General features: G+C 47.7%; 3 protein-coding genes across 13 annotated transcripts in view; 1 reads left to right on the forward strand and 2 right to left on the reverse strand.

The window, feature by feature from the left end:
* The window catches only part of GTPBP1 (GTP binding protein 1), a 30,202-nt gene extending 23,526 nt beyond the window's left edge, over positions 1-6,676 (reverse strand). For 2 of the 11 annotated variants that reach the window (XR_012039228.1, XM_072843931.1), the window contains exons 1-2: positions 3,339-4,531; positions 208-319 (exon numbers count right to left, since the gene is read on the reverse strand). Coding sequence is in view for 9 of the 11 variants with exons in the window: in XM_072843931.1 (XP_072700032.1) it covers positions 208-319; positions 3,339-3,530 (304 nt within the window). In the remaining 2 variants the exon portion in view is untranslated. Of the gene's footprint in view, positions 1-207; positions 320-1,681; positions 1,706-2,680; positions 2,931-3,338; positions 4,532-6,445 lie in introns of those variants that run through there. The other 9 variants (XM_072843938.1, XM_072843934.1, XM_072843930.1 and 6 more) reach the window with 8 other exon arrangements.
* Positions 6,677-7,015: 339 nt separating this feature from the next.
* On the forward strand, positions 7,016-18,888 carry JOSD1 (Josephin domain containing 1). The gene is made up of 5 exons (XM_072843971.1): positions 7,016-7,137; positions 7,428-8,247; positions 15,774-15,902; positions 16,002-16,196; positions 16,798-18,888. Exons 2-5 carry the CDS (start codon positions 8,063-8,065, stop codon positions 16,895-16,897), a joined length of 609 nt encoding a protein of 202 aa, XP_072700072.1. The 5' UTR covers positions 7,016-7,137; positions 7,428-8,062; the 3' UTR covers positions 16,898-18,888.
* A 921-nt stretch (positions 18,889-19,809) lies between these two features.
* TOMM22 (translocase of outer mitochondrial membrane 22) lies at positions 19,810-21,860 on the reverse strand. Its single transcript, XM_072843969.1, has 4 exons — positions 21,701-21,860; positions 21,335-21,453; positions 20,751-20,868; positions 19,810-20,516 (listed from the first exon to the last, which is right to left on the reverse strand). The coding sequence occupies exons 1-4, from the start codon at positions 21,815-21,817 to the stop codon at positions 20,442-20,444; spliced, it is 429 nt and encodes a 142-aa protein (XP_072700070.1). The 5' UTR covers positions 21,818-21,860; the 3' UTR covers positions 19,810-20,441.
* Between the last annotated feature and the right edge of the window lie 260 nt (positions 21,861-22,120).

Here is a 22,120-nt window from a genome sequence, read left to right on the forward strand (position 1 = left end):
GGAAAGTGAATCTTTGAAGTCAAGCATATCATGACCACTAAGGTGGGAATTAGCATTATCATTTTGTACTTTTATGTCCTCCCAAACAGTTCTGCAGAAACTAAATAATCACTGCAACTGAGACACATGAACAGGAAGTCAATAAAAGAGGGAAAATGTGCTCTAAATAGTTTTTTAAAAATAAAGTAAAAGGAAAACTATGCTCACCTGATCCCTGCCCAATGACATATATGGTCTCTCCGCATCCCTCGTCCATCCTCTCCCACATCTGCCGAAGTAGGCTGTCATACTGCTCTGATGTAGGGCTCACTAGAACCAGCTAGAAGAGAAACCAAAAGCCTTAAGACCACACTTACTAGAAGAGCACCACAGCCAAAGTAGATCAATAGCCTGACCAAAGACCCTGACCGAATCCCACCACACCTTGATCTAAACTAGCTACACAGCCCCCTCATGCCCTCTCTGCCCCTCCAGAAATAGACTTTGAGCCTAAGCCTTCTATAATTTGAGTTATATGATGTATTAAAATGAGTATGTCTGAACCGCAACCCACAGAAAAGAGGGTGTGAGGAGCCTGCTTCCTGCTGCTTAACATGAGGCACAGGACCCATAATGACTGGGAATCTGGACTGTGGGCAGAAACTGATGAGCACTGCTTTATTACCTACATGTAAAAGTCTTCCACTTGCAGCTTGCAGTTCACAGGACAGAGATCTTATACACTGCCATGCCCTCCCCCTGTGGCCAATTGTTCTTATCATAACCAAAGAATTCTGTTCCATGTTGCCTTCGCTAACTTGATTACTTAGGAATTGGCAGTTAAAGCTGCTGCAAGACTCATTTTCATCAACAAAACACCATTACCGCTAAGATGGGTATTAGCACCATCATTTTGCAAATTTCTGCCAATAATATTAAAATGTGAACTACTTCTTTGGGGAAGCCATTTACTGATAGGTGTGTCATATTCCATCCTCTGACTACTTGTGTGGAGCCTTGGACAAAGAACTTAACCTGAGTCTCAATTTTTCAATCTACAAATAGAGCTTATACTACTTGCGTCCTAAAGACATTGTCCAGGCCAAGTAAGATAACCTGCAATGCGTCTAGTCCACAGCTCAATAAGTGGAAATTAGTTTCCTTCACCCAATCATTCCTAGAAAAACCTTCTTGGATGAAACTAGCCACTAGAGACCACTAATTGTTTCTCCCTTTGAAAGCTCTCAGAACTTTCGGTCTCCATAGCTAATTATAGCAAGTGTATAAACTTACAGCTTCTAGTCTTTTTTTACTCAGGAAGCAATCTATTCAACACACCCCTTCTCCCCCTCCACATCGTCAGTTCTTCTTTTTAATATCATCAAAATTTATATACATATAGCTTCTCAACTTTAAAACCATGAGGAGGACTTCCCCAACTATGTGATGAAGTAACATTTCTCTATCCTGGAACATTAAATAAGTTGGTCAGGAAATGAAGGTACTAATCTCTTTGCATCTCTGCCTTGCAATTTCCCACTGTGTTTTCAGGATTCTTCAGCACCTTGACCATGAATTGACATCCAATTCATTTGCTCTTGAATCAAGTGTGTTTCTTACAGTTTCCTGAGTTGACTCATTAGGGCTTGTACTTGTAACCTAGGTGCTGTCTGTCTGGGTCTTTTGCATCATGTCACATCACCTCACACATTTCCTCTGATCATGCCTCTCTTTGAGGTTGGCCATTCTCATTGTGGCAGTAGAGTTGTCAGACAGGAAAACTGTAATAATGCAGACAGCTGGTTTCTAAGTAGGCAAATGACACTAGAGGGAAAGAAGAGTCAAAACTTGGCCACTCAGGTTGCAAGGCAAGTTCTCTCATTTGGGTTAAGTTTCTTAAGGCAGTTTTGCCACCAGAGATGTTGAAAAATCACAAATGTTTTCAATGCTTCACAAACATCTTTTACTGTAACTATCCAACAACAGGTAGGAGGTACCTGTTGGTGTTCTATCTTCTTCCATCAGCTGCTATTTAATCTGCACAGGGAATTATCAGTTATTCAGTTCATTTCAAACATTCACTGAGTAGTATGTATCAGAGCACTGTACTACATGTCTGTTAGAAAACAAAATTCAAGTGGGTACATTTTAGCATCTAATTGGCTTTATTCTAAATTCATCAATCAGGCAGCATCTTATTGAGCAAGGAAAAGGAGTTCCAAGTAGCTATACAAAAATGAAAGACTTTATAGGCAAAAAGGGGGTGAGACAAGGTTATTAGCAAAAGAAAAAAAAAAAGGATAATTTCAGGCAAGGTTACCTTCCCTTTGTGAAAGACAGGAGGGCTTATCCGGCAGACTATCTTACTAGTGCTGACCAAAAACCTTCACTCCTGGGAGAGGGGGAAGCTACGAGGCCTGGTTTGTAATCTAAGGGGCAAATGACCCCATCTTGGGCCTGTTTGGGTTTTGTTTTTCTAAACACGTCATATACATTTAAAAAAAAAAAAAGTTTATCTGTACTTTAAAAATGTTGGAGTTGGGGAACTAAGAGGTTAAGAAACTTTGCCAAGGTCACAGAGCCTTTTTAAGTTTTTAAGTGGCAGGTTAGGGAACCCAGCCCTGTCGGACTCCCAAGTTGGCATTCTTTCCTTTCGCGACGCTTAAGCACCTTCAAGACACCAGCCACATCTTACACTTACTTTGCCATCCTTACAGCGCCAAGCAGAAGCCGAGCCCTTGCTTCCCGCCTACCTTCTCACAAGCTCGGCGGCCCCGATTAAGAGGTCCTTCATTATTTCATTCATACAACATGAGGTTCCACTCCTGCTGTGACGAGATTCTGCGTCCTGCTCGTCTTTCAGTTTTGGTTTGGGAAGGGATTCCTCAGACCCCCTCTCCGGGACTGGCCAACTACTTTCCGGCTCCTCGCCGACACCAGGAAGAGCCCCGCCGCCTTCCTGCTCCCGCCCAGCCTCCTGAGCCGCCGCGGCCAGCGCCGGGAGAGGACCACCCAGGTCTCGGCGCAGGCGGCACGGCCGAGGGCCGGCAGCCGAGCAGGGCGCCGCGGGCGTCGGCGTCGGGCGCCCCGGTTCCACGTGGCGGAGCCGGGGGGCTGTGATCTCGGCGGGAGGCGGACGGCGGGAGGCCGGGTCGGCGCCGCCGGGGGAGGACGCCGGGGCTCGGCCTTCGGGGGCCGCCCCTCGCCGGGAGCCCGGACGCGTCCCGCCACCGGCAGGTGGGCGGGCTCGGCCCCTCCCGCCCCCGCCGGCGCCGTCGCTCTGGAGACGGCTCGGCCCGCCGCCCTGTCCCCTCAGCGCCCGCCCGGTCCCCTCAGCCGCCGGCGGCGGCCGGGCCTACCTTGCTGGTGAGGTCCAGCTCCGGCTCGCCGTTGAGCGCCTCCCCGTCTTCACTGCAGTCCGAGTCGAAGGCGCCGTGGAGCCGGGCAGCAGCCGCCGCGGCCCTGGCCGCCCCCGGGGAGCTGGGCTCGGGGGCGAACATAGAGGCCGGGACCGGCGAATCCATCGGGGAGCGACTCCGCTCCGCCGCCATCTTTAATAACTTAGGCTAATTCGTAGCCGGCCTCCCCTCCCTCCTCGGCGCATTTGCCTAATCTATGCGCGGCCCCGCCCCGGCCCTCTTCGGATAATTTACGCGAAACTTCTCCAGCCGCGTAGACGATGACACGTATTTCTAGGTAAGAAACAATCGACCAGGCCTCTCAGCCACCAATCACTGCGGCCCTTTCAAGTACCTAATGAATAATTAATGAGGCCCAAACCCCAACAACAAATCTCTGAGACGTCACACGCCTCGTTCGCAGCTCGGGAGGGGGCAGCACCGCGGCCACGCTACCTGCCCGGAGCCTTCCAGCCAACGAGAGCTGGGCAGGGTTTGACTGACACGGCAGCCATCCAATGAGTGGGGAAATACACACAACGTTTACCCTCACCGCCCCTTACTTCCCTCCTTTCCATAGGCAGTGTTCAGTTTCCAAATCTTACTGCAAAACAGTCCGCACGGACAGCCTTCCGATGATGGACAGGGGCAAGGCCCAATCTAGTCAGCACACAGGGCCCGCGCCTCGGGCCACCGCCCACCCAGATAGTAAACCGCACAAGGCCCCTCCCACCTCCCTACTCGGTGACTCCCGGCAGTCCCTGGAAGACCGAGGTCCAAAGCGCTGGCAACCTCCACGCAATCTTAATAGAAGGATCGATGCCTGGAGTACTATAGCAGCCAGAGCGAGGGAAATTAATTAAACGCTGACCTTAGGGAGAATTCTCCATTCACTGCCTCTGCAGTGAGAGCAATTACAAGTCCAAAAAGAGGCAACCAGCTAAAATACAAGCCAAAAGTACCTCACCACATTTGTGAACTGCGAAGCTAAGATCTGGGTCTGTTAGGAGAGTTTCCTATGGATGATTTTTCCAGAGTATCATCAGTTGTATTAGTCCCAGTCCACAATACCATCAGCACGTTTTAGGTGTCTCTCCCTGTCTCAAAAGTCTGAAAAGCTTGATAAAATGAGGGATTAGGGCAGTCTCGGTGGCTCAGCGGTTTAGCGCCGCCTTCAACCCAGGGCATGACCTTGGAGACCCGGGATCGAGTCCCATATCGGGCTCCCTGCATGGAGCCTGCTTCTCCCTCTGCCTGTGTCTCTGCCTCTCTCTCTGTATCTCTCATGAATAAGTAAATAAAATCTTAAAAATAGTAATAAAAAATAAAAATGAGGGATTAGCAAAAAGTCACATAATGCCGGCCTTGGGCACTCGTCCCAAGCAGCAATCAAGAAAAAGCAGCCATTGGGGCAACCGGGTGGTTCAGTGGTTTAGCGTCTACCTTTGGCTCAGGTCCTGATCTCCAGGTCCTGGGATCAAGTCCAGCTTCCGGCTCCCCGCAGGGAGCCTGCTTCTCCCTCTGCCTATGTCTGTGCTTCTCGCTATCGCTCATGAATAAATGAATTAAATCTTTTTTTTTTTTAAAGAGCAGCCATTGAGATGGTAACATATCCAAGAATTAGAGTTTGGAACACAGGATTTGATAAGAGTTAGAGTTCAAAATGGCCTTCAGTTTCAGGGATCCACCTGAAAAAAAAAAAAAAAAAAAAACTCTGCTTGCTCCTGTTAACAACTACAAATCTCTCTCTCTTTTTTATGATCAAGTCTTATGTACACCAGCACAGCTGGGAATCTGGGACAAAAAGTCATTCAACTCCAAAGGTCTTGATAAGATCTCCTCGAATGCATTTTTTCCCTTTCCTTTTTTTTTTTTAAGATTTTATTTATTTATTCATAGAGACACACACACAGAGAGAGAGAGAGAGAGAGAGAGAGAGAGGCAGAGACACAGGCAGAGGGAGAAGCAGGCTCCATGCAGGGAGCCCGACATGGGACTCGATTCCAGGTCTCCAGGATCACACCCTGGGCCGAAGGCGGCGCTAAACCGCTGAGCCACTGGGTCTGCCCCCTTTTCTGACTAAATCGCTCACCACTATCCTATATATCCCTCTATGAGATACTTAAAAAACATTAAAATCTTGATTTGGCAGAAAAGCCAAATATCAAGCTTTAGTCCTCTAGAATAATTGGTATTTACCATATGACCAACTGGCTCTTCCAGAAAGAGCTCAAGTACAGTATGTGCTGACACCTATCGGTAGACTAAAAAACATGTCCTCACTATAGGACTAGTTCACAAAACATACTCTCAAGAGTAGGTACTTCTTGAACAGAGAAATCTTAAAATTACATCTTGAGAAAGAAATTCCCTTCCCATTTTTACAACCTCTTTCCGAAGACAAGTTAGATCTCAGGTTCAAATCCTGAGTCTACTACTTCGTAGCTGTGTGACCTCAAACAAGATAATTAACCACTCTGAGCTTCAGTTGTCTCCTCTGGGGGAAAAAAAAAAGGCAGCAGCTATCTCAAGGCAGTTAGCAGGAAATGAACAGTGTTTGCAAGCCTCCATTAACTAATCTTAGGAAAATATAACCGCAACCTTAGGTGGCTTACAAATTACAAAACTTTAAGATAATTCTAAAGTCTGGATTAGGGCAGGACTCCCAAGCGTGTGGTAAGCACTCAAGAGTGTGTTAAAGTGGTAACTGCGGTAAGTGTAATGGTCTTAGAGTCGAGTCCTAGCAAGGTTAGAGAAATGCCTGAATTATGTAATCTTACTGTTTTTCCTGAACAAAAAATCCCAAAGAAGGGCACCTAGGGTGGATGATGCCTCCCATGTGACCTAGAGGTAGGTAAAAGGGGGGGAAAGTCCCCGCGGGACCGGGTGTTTACCTTCCTGACACCCAAGATACCTTGAGAAAATCCAGAGTAAAGTTCTAAGTCAGCCACCGTGAGACCAGGGCGAGAGGACAGTGGTCTGTGGGTAGTGCACCGAAATTCGACACCAAGGCACTGAGACAGGACTCTCCACTCCGCCTGAAATGTGACTCCAGGCGAGGCACTTACCCTCAGCGCTCCCAGGGAAGTGCGAGGCGGCCGGGCCCGCTAACCAAGGCAGCTTACGCCCGACCGCACCAGTAAGTTTCTCTGAAATCACCTGGTGAACAGCGCGTTAGACAAACATAAAACGGCCAACGCAGGAGTAGCTAGTCCGGGTTCTGCAAAGCGCTCGGCTCGAGAAGCCCGGCCCACAGAAGGGAAAGGGTGGGGAGCCCGGCGAGGGCAGCCGCAGGCCGGGTCGCCGCCCCGGAACGGCGCCGACGCCCGGGGAAGGGTGGGGAGCGGCGGGCGGCGAGGCGAGACTCCCGCAGGCCGCCCCGCCCTACTCACACCCGGAAAGAACCGAACCCAGGAGCCAGGCACCAGCGCCATGGCCGGCTGCCGCCGCTGCGCCTCACGGCCCCACGGCCCCACGGCCGCACGCTCTCTCCGACCCCCGCCCACCAGGCCACCCAGCACCGCCCACACCCACTCAACGGACCCGCGGCAGCCCCGGCCTTAAAGCCGGCGCCGCCTGACGACAGGCTGACGTCATACGTGACGCCGTGGCGGGCGGGAGCGGAGACGGCACTGGAGGGCGTTTCCGGAGCACGCGCCCGGCGAGGGCCGCTGACGTCGGGCTCAGGTGCGCGCGCTTGCCCGCCCGCCCGAGCGCGGCCCAGGTGGCGGCCCGCAGCGCCAGGTGGCGGCCTGCAGAGGTGAGGGGCGACCCGCGGGGCGGGCGCGGGCGCGGGCGCGGGCGCGGCCGGGGGCGGCGGCGGGAGGGCGTGTCGCCTTGCACTCACGTGACGGGCGGGAAGGTTGGGGTGTGGGCGGTGAGGCGAGCGGGGTGGGCCCGACCCCACCCCCGAGGGCCTGCCCGCCGCTGCGGAGGACCTTCCCTCGGGCTGGGGCCGGACCCGCCCCGCCCCGCCACCTACCCCGCCGCCTGGTTGTCCGCGGCGGCCCGCGCGACCGCCGGAGCTGACCGCGGTTGTCTCCTCCGCAGGGCCGCGGCGAGAGGGTGAGAGTCCGCGCGTTCCGAGGGAGCCGTCCCCGCCTTGGCCCGCGCCCCGCGGGGCCCCGCCGCCCCCGAGGGGATGGAGAGCGGTCCCCGAGGCCCCAGCGCTGCCCGCGATCCCACGCTGGCCGGCTCTCGCTAGCTGCTCGAATTGTGCGTTTTCCCACAACCTAGGCCTTGTCTCCTGAGTCAGTGGCGTTGCGATTCGAAAGAAATGGAAGAAAAGGAGCGATGTGAACAATTCTGCTCGGTCCTCCTGCATTGAGGCCTGGTTGGCATTTGCAGAGAGGAAGATACGGGAAGAAAATCGTGGGGTTTTTTTTTTGGCGGGGAGAGTGGGAGAAAGGAAACAAGGTTTTAGATTTTCTATGATTTTTTTTAAAATTCTGCACTTTGACAGTGGTGGCGAAATACACTAATCCAAAAGTGATCTTTCTATTGATGGAGGTGGATTTTTTTTTCCCTTTTGATTCCAACCTTTCTCCCCGTGACAAAGCATAAATCATGGACACCAAAAAATAAGGTGGACCTCAGGAATCCCGAAAGGACTGAGCAGCTTACATTCTTCCTCTGGAGGGAAGGGTGGTGTGTTTTTAGCCATCTCTGGAACCTAAAACGAAAACATGAGTTGCGTGCCATGGAAAGGAGACAAGGCCAAATCTGAATCTTTGGAGCTGCCCCAGGCAGCACCCCCACAAATCTACCATGAGAAACAGCGCAGGGAGCTTTGTGCCCTGCATGCCCTCAATAACGTCTTCCAGGACAGCAATGCCTTCACCCGGGAAACGCTGCAAGAGATTTTCCAGAGGTAGGGGACCCCTTATCCTTGGCATTTTTACACTTTTTGCTATTTCTGAATTCCGGGGGGAGGGGCAATGTCTCCGCTATATAAACCTTTAAACCAACAGGTATTATTAGGTAACTGTTGTTAGCAGGTACAGGGGATACAGAGATGAGAAAAATAATAATCAGTATCGTTGACTGAGCACTTACTATAGGCAAGGCACAGTGCTAAAAACCCTCAGTCGTGTCATCTGGTGTGATCCCCCAACAGTCCCATGGAATATGTGTTGCTTCTTTTCCATTTTATGGACATAGACTTCAGAGAAGCTCAGCAACTTGCTGGAGGCGACATAACAAGAGATAGAGCCAAGTTTTATTTCAGACTTGTATCTGTGCTGTTGACCAGGATGCTGTAATGCCTCTCAAGTCCTACCCCCAAGAGGTTATAGTCTAGAAGGGGAACAAGATCTGTGTACACTGGGTCATCTGTCGTCAGAGGTGGTTTGTTGCAGGTTTTATAAGGAAGGTGTTCCGCTATACATAGTGCTCAGCTTTTCCATAAGGCCATACTCTGGCCTTGGTGCATTTTATACATTATGCTTTGCTTTGTATAGCTTTTTCCAGCAGTTATTTTACCATCTCTATTTTACGGATGGAGCAACAGGCAGAAAAGCCAGATAGTTTGCCCAAATAGCTTTCAAGTAGCCAAGCTATGACTTGAAGCTGACTCTAGACCTCTTTCCCTTTCTACTTCATTCTGGATGGCTTTTTTTTTTTTTTTTTTTTTAAACCAACACTTTACTAAATGCTGCCTGACAGGTTAACAGAAGTTCAGTTTTTTCTCTCTCTACTTTGATGTTCTAAAATTCTTTTATCACAGGGTTTAAGAATTAGTTCTTTGGTGTCTGGATGGACATAGCAGCATGAGTGCTACTTCCTGAGTATCAGAAAGGCATGTCAGAGCAATTCTATCATCAGTACCCATTCAGCCTGCTAGTGAGTTGGGCCTGGATCTAAAGATACAGACTGTGGTTATAAGCTGTTTGTGGATAATTGCAAGATTCTTTCAGTTGTGTTTTTCCTGAATGAAAGAATGCTAAATATTTGCTAAACTCTCACATGGAACCAAAGTTCTATTCCTGGCTACTAAAGCTCTAGCAAATTTGTACTACGCTCTCCAGTTTCCTGTCAGCGCAAGGTAAAGGTTCATCTCAAAGTAATAGCAAACCAGTGCATAAGAAAATATCCTCTATTCTCACTCCAGAGGCTGAATTCTATGTATTTTGTATGGAAAGATTCAGCGTGGATAAATGGAAACAAAGAAGTATGAAAGGGATCAGAGGAAAGAGGAAAGGGAGAAGAGGTGAGGAAGAGAAGATGGAATTTTATAAACAAACATTTGCTAGCAGCCTGCTGTGTGCCAAGCCCTGCTAGGCACTGTAGAGAAAACAAGTTGAACAGGACTCAGCCGCTAAGTACATCCCAGAGCTCTACATTGACCAGACCTTGAGAATAAACTTAAGTGAAGTTAGAACCTTAGAATTTAGAGCTGTTTGAAAGGGAAAAGATGATCTCTTTGGATCATAATGGGAAGAATAGTAATGATGGCAGGTTAAACTAGATAATTTTAAATTCTCAGATACAAAGTTTTATGCTTTTTTGAAGATGAGGCTGATGAATGGTAGAAATGGGAGAAAAATTTTGATGAATGCTGTTTGTTGAAAGGAAGCTCATCCTAGCAGTCGAATTTTAGCCAGATTAAAAAGGAGAAATACAAAAGCAGGGTGGAGTTTTCAGTACAGTTGTGGATATGAGATGACTCATGTTTGGAATAGAAATGAGTAGGGATTTAGAAAAAACTAAAACCAATGGCCGGCAGCATGGGGACGGGGAAGAGAGGAATCAAGGTGGCAGAGTCTCAGTCCAAGAGTTGAACATAGTGATAACAACCATAGTGATGGCAGAAGAGGTCACTGGTTTGGAAAGGATCAGTTTTCAACATGTGAAATTGGAGAAAAGCTCAGAATCTGGGCAGGTGTCTTCGTGCACATTATACAGACTCGGATGTCTGATCTCGTACATCTCATCATATAGGAGTCAAATGATGTAGTAGTAGTTTTGCTGAGTTGTTTGGAAAATCCTCAGGCCTCAATCTATTTTCATAGACTCAACTCAATTGTTCAGTGATTAGATGTTCTTGCAGCAAGTATGCATCCCTCTTCCTCCAAAAAATAGCTGTTAAAATCTAAATAGATGAAAAGTAGGTTGGTCCCACTTGAAAAATCTAATGCAAGCTGGAAGAGACAAAGAGATTTTAGATTTTGGTGAACAACCAGCATTCTCTACCACAAAGAAGTCCAGCCTTCCCATTAAAAAGTCCCTGAGCAAGTGGAAGGTGGTGGTAAATTGCTCAAAGAGATGGAGTACTAACCTCTAGAGATTTAAATCATTTTGTCAAGGGCCAGGCAAACACAGCATCATCATTGCCAACACCTACAGAGTACATTGATGTGCCTGACTCTATGATCTGTGCTTTATATATATATATAATATATATGTATAATATATATATTAAATATGTATATTATATATATATTTATTTAAAGGTTTTATGTATTTATTCATGAGAGACAGAGAGAGGCAGAGACACAGGCAGAGAGAGAAGCAGGCTCCGTGCAGGGAGCCCGATGTGGGACTCGATCCTGGGACTCCAGGATCACGCCCTGGGCCAAAGGCAGGCGCTCAACCACTGAGCCACCCAGGCATCCCTGTGCTTTATATATTTAATAATATAATGACACATCATGAAGTTCTGAGACATATTTTTAATGTCATATTTCTTAAGAGCTGATAAAAAGGAAAATAATAATTATGAGAGAAAAGGAACCTTGATGAATGTCCACATCTTCTTTTTGTTAAAATCTGAAATCATCACCTTAGCTAGACCCAGGAATAACCATGAGGGAGGACCAGGAACTCCCCTGAGCGCATTGGCATTAGACCTGGCTAGAGCCCATCTTCTCACCTGGAGATCACTTCAGACCACATGGCTCTAACCTGCAGCCATAGCAACAGAAGGGAGAGGCATGCTTCATAGTTCAGAACTTCTGTCCAAATCATGAAGACCATCTTGAACAGGAGTTTGCCAAGGAGTCCCAAGAAAAGAATCACAGAAGGGGATGGCATGGAATTCGATGTGACCAGTGTGTCCCAACTATAGGGAAGACCATTGAGTTTATTAGGTGTAGGGTTTAGAGCCTACTCTATCATTCACCAGCTGCATAGGACCGTGCAAGTCGCTGTAGCCACAATAAGCTTGCTTATTTACATTGCAGGATTAAGCTCTGTCTCAAGGCGGTTGGAAGGATTAAGAAAGAGAGCTCAAAAGAGTAGCTAACATGGGATCCCTGGGTGGCTCAGTAGTTTGGCGCCTGCTTTCAGCCCAGGGCATAATCCTGGAGACCTGGGATCAAGTCCCGCGTCCAGCTCCTTGCGTGGAGCCTGCTTCTCCCTTTGCCTGTGTCCCTGCACCCCTCCCCACCACCTTTCTCATGAATAAATTAATAAAATCTTAAAAAAAGTAGCTAACATGGTAGGCACCTGGTTATTGTTAAGGCAGAAACAAGTACTGGTATCATGGCACACTGGGTAGACTCCACTTACTCAAATGGCCTTTCTAGGAATGAGATGGAGGCCATTCTCTGCATTCCCTAGAGTGGTATCATCTAGGACAACATATGTTTATTCAGTTGCCACTGCTTCGCTGTGAGGGCAACAGAGTAGAAGAGCCATCCCTTGTGCCTCAGGAGTTTGCTCTCTGGTTGGACACATATAATGGAATTCCTTAATGGTTCTGGAAGATGGGAGTTTTTACCATTGTTAAAGATAAGCCAACAGTCACAGAAATTAAATCTCACAGTTAGCATTGGTGCTGCTTGCTAGGATAACGGGTGGTCCTTCCCATCTCCCTATGTTTTCTACACAGAAGCCAGGAAAGATTCCATGAAAGAGGTAGTATGTGACATTGACCTTGAAGGAGCTTTAGGATTGGGCTTGGAACAGGAAACAGGATTGGAGAATAGAGGTGTCTGAAGTACACTAAAAGCCCAAGGAGAGGGGAACGGCAGACCCCAGAGAGCCAGAGGGTTGGTGTTAGCCAGTGGGCAGGTGGCTCTAGTGGCAGTTCTTACAAGAGAGAGTGAAATGATAACTTGGTAAATGTGGCAGGAACTTCTGGGTGACTTGGCAGAAGGAGAGTTTGGAAGCAAGGAGATCAATTTAGAAACCTGTTTGAAAAGCCCATATATGGAGCAAGGAGGCTCCAGTTTGTGGAGGGTGAATGGGATTAGACAGGAGAGGGCTGGAAACTGAGATAAAAAATATGAGACATGGAGAAGAGACCCTAGGAACACTCCTGTAAGGCGTACCTCAAAAAAAATGTCAGATATGTTTGGGAACTGAAAAGTACCCCTCTTCTCAAGCTCGAGGTGAATATTATTAGCATCTTAAGGGGACACCTGGGTAGCTCAGCAGTTGAGCTTCTGCCTTGATACTGGGGTCTGCAATCGAGTCCCACATCCGGCTCTGTGCAGGGGACCTGCCTCTCTCTCAGTCTCTCTCATAAATGAATAAATAAAATCTTTAAAAAAAAAATTAACATCTTAGGCACTCCACGAATTCCTGCAGGAAACCTTTTTACTTGGTTCATTCAGCCATTAATGTATTGAACACCTGTGATCGTCTGGGAACGCATTTGTGAAAGCGTGGCTCTAAGTTTTGTGCTTGGTGGAGAGTTAAATGGTGAACAAGGTAGAAGACCCAGAAGTTTCTTTGTGGGAGCCTTCATGCATTTCCCAGCTAGAGACCTTACTGGAAGTAAGGAGAAGCTATTGAAAAATTGGTGACAGGGAAGGAACTTGATCTACCTTGAGCTAGGCTTTCCATATGCTTTCTTTTTTTTTTTTTTTTTTTTAAGAGTTTACATTCAAATGCAACTCTTCCTGACTGACTCCAGAGACTCAACCTTTATTTATTAGTTTTTAAAGATACAGAGAGAGAGAGAGAGAGAGGCAGAGGGAGAAGCAGGCTCCATGCAGGGAGCCTGATGTGGGACTCGATTCTGGGTCTCCAGGATCACGCCCTGGGCTGAAGGCGGCGCTAAACCGCTGAGCCACTGGGGCTGCCCTCTATATTCTTATTTAATATGCTTATTAAATGCTTTCTTATTTAATACAAGAGCCCACTGAGAGCCTTTGTCCTTTGAAACTCCACTTTAGGCACAGACCCCAGGGAGTCTGCTGGCCTTTCTTCTTCTCACCCCACTACCACCACCCACTCTAGTTCTTGGACCCTGCCATTGAGCACAACATTGGAGTCAGATAAACCTAATATAAATCCTAGTTCTGTCACTTGTGATCATAGGCAAGTTACCATTTTAAATCACCAAACTTCAGTTTGGCCTGTAGCCTCATAGGTTTATTATGGAAACTAAATGAGATATACATGAAAGCATCTTGCATTGGGTGTAGCATGGGATTTTTCAATAAATAGTTTGTTTCAGTAAAATACAGTTTGGTTGCAGAGTGAATAGTGTCCTCAGATCCCATTCTTTGCTAGCTATGGAGACAAGATCACAAGCTCTCTTTATGGGTCTGCTTACCAATGTTTACACAAAGAAAGAGTAACAAAATAAACATGGTGAACATGTTAAATATTTCTTGAGCACCTGTCATGTGCCAGGCACTCTTTACGTCCTGGTGATATAGCTCTGACTGGATGGAGAAGGCCCCTGCTATCATTCTAGTGTGGAAAAACAGACGTGTCAGTTAGTAACAAGGGCTGTAATTAAAGCAGGTGGATTGGGCAGCCTGGGTGGCTCAGTGGTTTAGCGCCACCAGACCGAGGATCAAGTCCCATGTCCATCCCTGCATGGAGCCTGCCTCTCTCTCTCAGTCTGTGTCTCTCACGAATAAATAAATAAATCTTTAAAAAAATAAATAAAGCAGGTGGATTAAGAGCTGGTGCCTGGAAGAAACCGAAGATTGGGTGGTCAGAAAAGGTCTCTAAGGCACTATCAGTTGAGACCTAAATAAGGAACAAAACAAGTGTACATCTAGAGGAAGGGCATTCCAGACTGCTATAACAGTGCATGCAAAGGCCCTCAGGTGAGAAGGAGTTTTGTGTGTTAAAAGACGTAGGGATTAGGTCAGCAGTGTCCTGAGGGCCTTGGAAGGAGAGGAGGTAATTTAGACTGCATTTAAGTGTTTTGGGAGCCATTGGAGGATTTAAGCAGTGGAAGAAATGTTTTATGTTTGAAAAATATCAGTATGGTTGCTGTGTGTAGAGAAGTTTGAAAAAAACTTTTTATAAGATTTCTTGAGTGTTTAGAGTTGACCTAAAGTCATGATTCTCTTCTGGAGAGGGCCCTTAGCAGCCTTCTGGACGTCCACTCTCTGCTTTTATTCCTGAGAAAACTCACCTCATTTCCCTCTCTCCTCTTCACACCAAGGTGGAAGCAATCTACCCCTTCCTCCACGGGCCTAACAAGCCTGTGAAAGCAAAATCATAGGATTGGAAATGCCTTTAGAGCTACTGCCCTTGTGTTGTGATGGAGTGGCTAATGAGACCTGGCCAAAAATGACTTAAAGCTGGGTGGGCAAGTTGAGTTTTGTTTGGCACAGACATTTTTTTTTCCCCAGTTGATTCTTTTTTTTTTTAGATTTTATTTATTTATTCATGAGACACAGAGAGAGAGAGAGAGAGAGAGAAAGAGAGAGAGGCAAAGACACAGGCAGAGGGAGAAGCAGGCTTCATGCAGGGAACCCTATGTGAGACTCCATCCCGGGTCTTCAGGATCAGGCCCTGGGCTGAAGGCGGTGCTAAACTGCTGAGCCACCCAGGCTGCCCCAGTTGATTGTTTTTAAAGTATTTTACACATACACACACTTTGGAAGTATCTTTTGCTGGTTTATGCATTTTGTTTCAATATAGGCCTTACTACTTATTGCTTTACATTTGGCCCCAGTTCATACATTTATGTTACCTGCTGGGGCCCCTGGAGGCCTTGGAGTATTTAAGGATTAATGATTACCAAGTGTGCAAGCCTTAAAAAGAAAGCATTTAAACTGTAAAAAAAAAAAAAAAGAAAAAGCAACAAATACTACCTATGCAAATGAAATTATCAATTACTATTTTCTAACATTTAAAAAAATGGCTGTATTAAGGCAGGAAGATTAGAGAAGAATGCAGAAATGGATAGGCTGGGGGTTTCATAAATGAGACTCTTTCGTGGCACATGGTTTTTGTCTATTGACTTTCTGAATGACAGCAGATAGGCCCCACCACTACTGAATTAATGTTTTGCATAAAAAGAGAGGTAATCCCTAGGGCAGTAGGATCGCAGACTAAAAAGTACTTCGGTAAAAGTGGTCACCTTGCACTGAATGGGGGAAACGAGCTTCCAGAGGCAGTGGTGGAAGGTGTCTATGGAGTACGGGTCAGGAGGGGTTGGACAGCCCACAAGTCTCAGCCCTCCTCCTTTCACATTTGTAGGTTGTCTCCAAACACCATGGTGACCCCCCATAAGAAGAGCATGCTAGGAAATGGGAACTACGATGTGAACGTCATAATGGCAGCACTTCAAACCAAAGGCTACGAAGCTGTCTGGTGGGACAAGCGCAGGTAATCTGAACCAGGCCTGACTTGAGAAGTGGCACGAGTGGGGAGGTGTTCCCAGCAGGGGACCTTGGGGAGTTGGCTGATGCCGTTCCTCTTCTGCAGGGATGTCAGTGCCATTGCTCTCACTAACGTCATGGGCTTCATCATGAATCTGCCCTCCAGCCTGTGCTGGGGTCCACTGAAGTTGCCTCTCAAAAGGCAGCACTGGATCTGTGTTCGAGAGGTGGGAGGTGCCTACTACAACCTCGACTCCAAACTGAAGATGCCCGAGTGGATTGGAGGCGAGAGCGAGCTCAGGTACCTGTTGTGAATGTGCCAGGCTCCTTCCTTGCATGTGTTGGGCAAGTTGAACCTACCTTTAGTAACTTGACAAAGGAGATGAAATCTCTAGCTCCTCGGATCCTCTCTCTGCCTTGTTTAGAATTAGGGTCTTGGACTAGAAAGAGCTGAATCTTAGATGGCCTGTAAGGATGTGAAGTCCCTTTGGTAGAGAAGTTCCAGCACCCAGAATGCTGGCCTTCTGGTCTGGTAGGACTGGCATCGTAACATTCTCGATGCTTAGATAACCGGGATGGTATAGCTGCCAGTTCAGAAGAAAGACCTTTAGACCAGATGAAACAAAAAACTTTAAAAAAAAAAAAAAAAGATAAATCCCTTACTTGAGTACTTTGGGCCGGCTGTTACTCACAGAACTAGATGGTGTTGAGTGAAAATTAACTGGGCAGGTGGAGGGGGTAGCCAGATGTGGAACCCTCCAAGAACAGATCCTTTCTCCAGTGTCTTTAGGACTGCTAAGGGTGTAAATGATGAGGTCAGTGGTGACACACAGCCCTGAGACTGGAATTTGTAGTTTTACCAGCATTTCATTTTCTTTTTCATCTACCCTTTGTTCCCATAGGAAATTTCTCAAGCATCACTTGCGAGGAAAGAACTGTGAACTCCTGCTGGTGGTGCCAGAAGAGGTGGAGGCCCGTCAGAGCTGGAGGGCTGATGTGTAATGCAGTTCTGCCCAACCTTCCCTCACCTCGGCCCCCCAAGTCCTCTGTCATGTGCTGTGGCCTATACAGTGGGTCTGCCCTTGCCACTTCCCCAAACATCTCATTGGGTTTCCCCTCAGATTTGACAGTGCAATAGGACAGATGTGTGGACTGTTACAAGAACCAGCCACCCAGCATTACTCATTCCTGGGACAGGAAGGTAGGAGCTCTGTGTGCTTAGGGCAAGCTATGAAGACCCTTGTTTTATTTAAGAGAGGAGGAAGGAAGGTGGGTCCTGGTTTATTTTCCTCATTCCTACGAGAACTTGACAGAGGCTCTGCTGGAGTACACTGCTGCTGTGACTCACCTGGAGATGCTGCCTCCACTTCCCCTTTCCTGGCTACCAGTGGGTCTGAAGACCGAGTACATGCAAAGCCCATGTAACTGGCTTGACGGACCCAGAACATAAGGGCCTCTCAGGAAACCATCTCCAAAACCCCAGCAGTGGTACAGTATGCCATCTCCAACCCTCAACGCCACCCATTACCCATTACCCATTTTTATGGCCATCCTTGGAGTTTTCTAATGAAAAGTTCTCTAGTATTCCATGCCGGGTGGTTGAATCCTGCAATATCCTAGTGAAACAGGGTGAGCTAGATACCTAAGAGGACTTGACGGCAGCCAGACTGGGGCAGGCATGGATGGCCTGTTGGCCCCACTCCAGCATTGTCCCTACCACTTCACTACATGGATTTAGGAGGCTCTGGGGCAAAGGTCAGTCTTCCCAGCTGACACACTCCGGCAAAATCAGGAAATAAGTCTGCTTTCGATGTCTAATTCCACTAGTTTGAGACACAGTTGGGTGAGGAAAGTATCATGAAGATAAGCTTCTCAGAGATTAACAGCAGCTAGAATTGGTACATGTCCTAGGCTCAGAGTCACTATAGTGACAACAATCAGAATCCTCAAGTTGGGTATTAACTTGCATTGCTATAGGACCTGGATTTGTCATCTTTTAGTTTCCTTTACAAATCAATGAAAATTGATCCACCCCCTACCTCTTTAAATAGTTGTAGGCCACTTTTCTCCTGTAACTTTGGAAAACAAAAGAGAAGGAGGGGAAGTATCTTACCACACTGTGTGTCACCTAAGTGGTTGTGGTTGCCTTGAGGCAGGTGGGCAGGCAGGGATGGTCTGTCTACCCTTTACAGATCCATGGTCTTGGCAGGTCTGAGAGCCGCCCCACTGGCCAGATGTCTCCAGCAGCAAAGCCAGCCTGGGGCTTGCATGTCAAGCCTGAGCAAGCTTAACAGGATGAAGCTGAGGCTTTCTCCCCACTGTGACTGGAGTGCATGTTTACACCAGCACTTTTTCTGCACATGTATCTTCAATCCAACAAGGCCGTTTTTTTATGCTGAGTAACAGAGGCCACCAAGCAGCTATTGCATCACACCCTCGGCAACTGGCTGCAGTCTCTTCTGCACCATTTTCCACACCAGACCTGCTTGGCACCACAGGGAGCTCTTTACCCCTGCACAATGACATTCCAACCACCACCAGCCAGAAGTTACAGCCAACCTGATTGTCACAAGCAGGACCTTGGGTCCATGGGCACTGTCCGTGATAGTAAGCCATTTACTGGGAGGAGAGGAAAGTCCTCTCCACCAATCTGCTTGGGCCTGTGCAAATGGCACTTCAGAGGAGTCCCTGTGCACTTGGAGTCCATGAGCCAATGGGATATGCAAAGACGCTTAAACATTTCAGGGCTGGTTTCTCTGTTCATATCCAATTCTGGTGCTTAGGAACAGGGACCCATGCTGATGCCCAAGGGCAAAAAGCCCCACTTCCTTTAAGGAAGGGGGCAGGCCTGACCCTGATGCCCAAAAAGGGGCAACCCTAGGCTTTTTGTTTTTCTTGCTTTTATTCCTTTTTTTGTTGGCCTTGTGCTGGGTTTGTTTACAAAAGATGTATTTTGTTTAACCAAATATTAAAAATGGAAAACTGTACATAAATCTCCTTCCTGTCTGTCTGAATTCTGTAATTACGTATGGAAGAGGAAGAAAGTAAACTTTAGTGTGATGAGACTTTAGAAGAAAAACTCCCCATCATAAGCCATCTTTTAGAGCTATATGGTGCTTTGGTCAAACCTCTCACCTCAAAAATCCAGACAAAATATTCACTGAATAGGATTTGGTCCAAAAGCCTGAGGCATTTTTCAGTTTAGAAAAAACTAGGCTCAACGATCAAATCCTAATGTAAGGACAGTTTTCTAGCACTGAGATGTGACCAGTGTTTTTCTCTGCTTGACAAGGTCAAGATCACAGAGCAGAGGGCCTACTAGATTTGAATTCAGATCCAGCATTTCCTATGCAGTCTGGTAGATTAACCTTTCTGTGACTGATTCCTCTTTATAATAGAAATAGTACTATACCCTAAATAGTATTATTCTGATAAAATACACACCAAAGGCTCAGTATTGTTAATAGCACAGTGCTAATGAAACTTTCCATTATGTTAAATGGAAAAACTGCAAGGTTCAAAGACAGGACTATAGTTGGATTCATAGTCAGCTTGTCATTTTTAAAAGACCAAACCAAAGAAGTTCTGTTTGCCACCCCCTCCCTAGATCAGAAATTAGTACTATGTCATTCCCTAGAATTCTTTATGACTGTATGTCACTGTAAACTGTACAAGTACATGGACCGACTCCTTTGTTGGCAGATCTGAAAAGGATTAGCCTGAATTCAGGGCAAAGATTGCTATTAAGAGGTTCTTAGCCAAAAATGACCTTTTTCACTTTTGGAAGTTTAACTAACTTGGACCTAAGGAGTCAAATAGTGTTAAATGCTAGCGCTAGCTTAGTGAGAAAAAAATGTGAGGAGCAGTCTAAATAAATGATTTCAAGATGTATATCACAAGTACATAGATGACACTTTCCATTGGAATAATTTTTAATATTTAAATACAAAAAGTGAGCACTTACTTTTTTTCTTTTTTAGACAGGTCTCTCATAGCCAAAACGGGCAGAGGAAATGAGCTGCTGCTCTGTCCTCCACAGTCCCCATCCTGTGGTTGAAGCTGCTGCCCGGCCCTCCCTCCTTTCCAACACAGAAATTCACAGTGGCTGCTTTACACTACGGCTGTAATGCATTGTGTTTCATATTGTGTGCATGTCCCTCCCCAACATCTCCATGCTTAAAAATAAAAATGGTGAGGGGTACCTCCTTCCCAGTGGCATCAGTTCCTATGCCACAATGGGATAGTGAGATCCTCCGGTCATAAGTGATTTAGTGAGAAAGGGGATAGAAGGCCAGAGCTGGAGTAACCGTCTGCATTGCTGCACTCTTGCTATCAGAGTGAGAACAGAAGAAATGGGACAGCGTGGAGGGCACAGTTGCAAGTTGGGAGTCTCCGTGAGACACTGGGGAGAATTCTCCCCACCAGGTTTAGATAGAGCAATGTGCCAAAGTTTAAAATTAAAAAAAAGGGAATCCAAATAATCAGCAGTTCAAACACTATTGAATTTTCAAACTTGTCCCAAGACAAGTCATGTAGCAGTAGCAATCTAGATTTTTCCAGGAAGTGAAGGTAGAGCTCCTGGCATTCCTCCTGAGAGCCCTGTGTTAGGCCCTAAAAGTATCTGAAAAAGAAAAGGAGGAGTATAAGGATCATACAAGCCTAGGGATTGCATTTTCACTACACCTGACAAGGCAGACCAGGTCTACACAAACTGCTGAGCAGAGTCAGGCAGCACCTAGAAGAACATGGGCGGGACCCCAATCTCTACCCACACATAACTGCTGGTCTACCCGGTGCAAGGAAATCAACAACTTGCATCTCCACCACTGACAACAAGCCCAGGGACTGGGCTCACCTGCCTCTGCTGCAGTTGTTGCTGCTGCTCCATTTGCAACTTCTCAGTCTCAAAGACAACAGGAAGAACCAGGATCATGAAGGAAGTGGTCCCAATCCACAAGGCTGCCCTGGAAAACCTGCAGAGGGAGTGTGATTATGACAGAGACACACAAAAACAGATCACTCCACCAAGAAGGACCCAGTAACCAAACCTCTCCCTCTCCCATGTCTTCCATTGGTGTGTTCTACCCCAAACTTGCACCGCACTCCCACCAGAAACAGGACGAGCAGTTTTTCCGGCCGTTCATCCAGTGATGGCACTTCTAAGATTCTGAGTACTTACAAAGCTACTCATTCAGCACATTAATTACCTCACGTGATGTGAACCGATCTCCCAATGACCCTGCCCCATAAGAACTGCCACTTTAGGAAAGAGGAAATTGGGACCAAGAAAGGTTAAGGTACCCACCCGCCCAAGGTCACTCAGGGATCTAGGTAGCAGGCTGGCCTCCAACCCCGGTCTGCTACTTGCGAAGCCCAGGTTCGTTCACGGAACTTCAGTCACCCCAGGCACACCCCAACGTCTCTAACTTCGTCCCTTACCTGTACATTTTTTGAGCCACAAAGAGAGAGAGATCAAAAGTGGCTCCAGCCGCGGACCGGACCCTCTCTGGGAACATCTCCGTCAGACCCCACAGTCTCTCCGACAGGGTCTCATCTAGCTGTGGTGGAGGCGACGCGGGTCTTGATCCAAGCAACGGCAACAACCCCCTGGGGCGAGGGCACCCCCCCCCCAGCCCGGTGGGGGCCCTAACCCCGCCTCCTGGTGAAGACACCTCCCCCCCGACCTCTCCGGGCCCCGCGACGCGCCTCCGTCCGAAGCCCGCAGCACGCGGGGCTCACACCCCCGGGTGGGCCGCTCCCCGCCCGCAACCTCGCGCCCCGTCCCACACCGCAGGGCCCCAGTACCTCCTCGTCGTCTTCCTCCTCCAGCTCCTCTTCGGTCTTCTCGGCATCGCCTTTCGGAAGCAATTCGTCCGGGGACAGGGGCACCCCAGGGCCGCCAGCGGCGGCGGCGGCGGCCATGGCTGCGGGGGAACACCGGAAGCGGAAGAGAGGAGACGAGTGAGCGCCCCTGGCGGGCAGAGCGGCTCTTCCGGGAGCCGGAGGCCGAGGTGCTGGGGAGAGCGACACCTTCTGGCCGGCCGACCTCGGCTTTCGGTCAAGAAAGAAACACCTAGGAAACTGCTTCCGCGGTAGTTCTCTTCGGTTTAGGATGGACCCAGAAACCTGCATCTTAATAAGCTCCCAGGGGTCACACTGAGACAAACATAACCCAGTCTCATTTTCCCGAGGGGTGTGTTACTTGGTAGGAGTTAGATATTTGGA

Source organism: Canis lupus, chromosome 11 (genome assembly GCF_048164855.1).
Source record: "Canis lupus baileyi chromosome 11, mCanLup2.hap1, whole genome shotgun sequence".
NCBI lineage: Eukaryota > Metazoa > Chordata > Mammalia > Carnivora > Canidae > Canis > Canis lupus.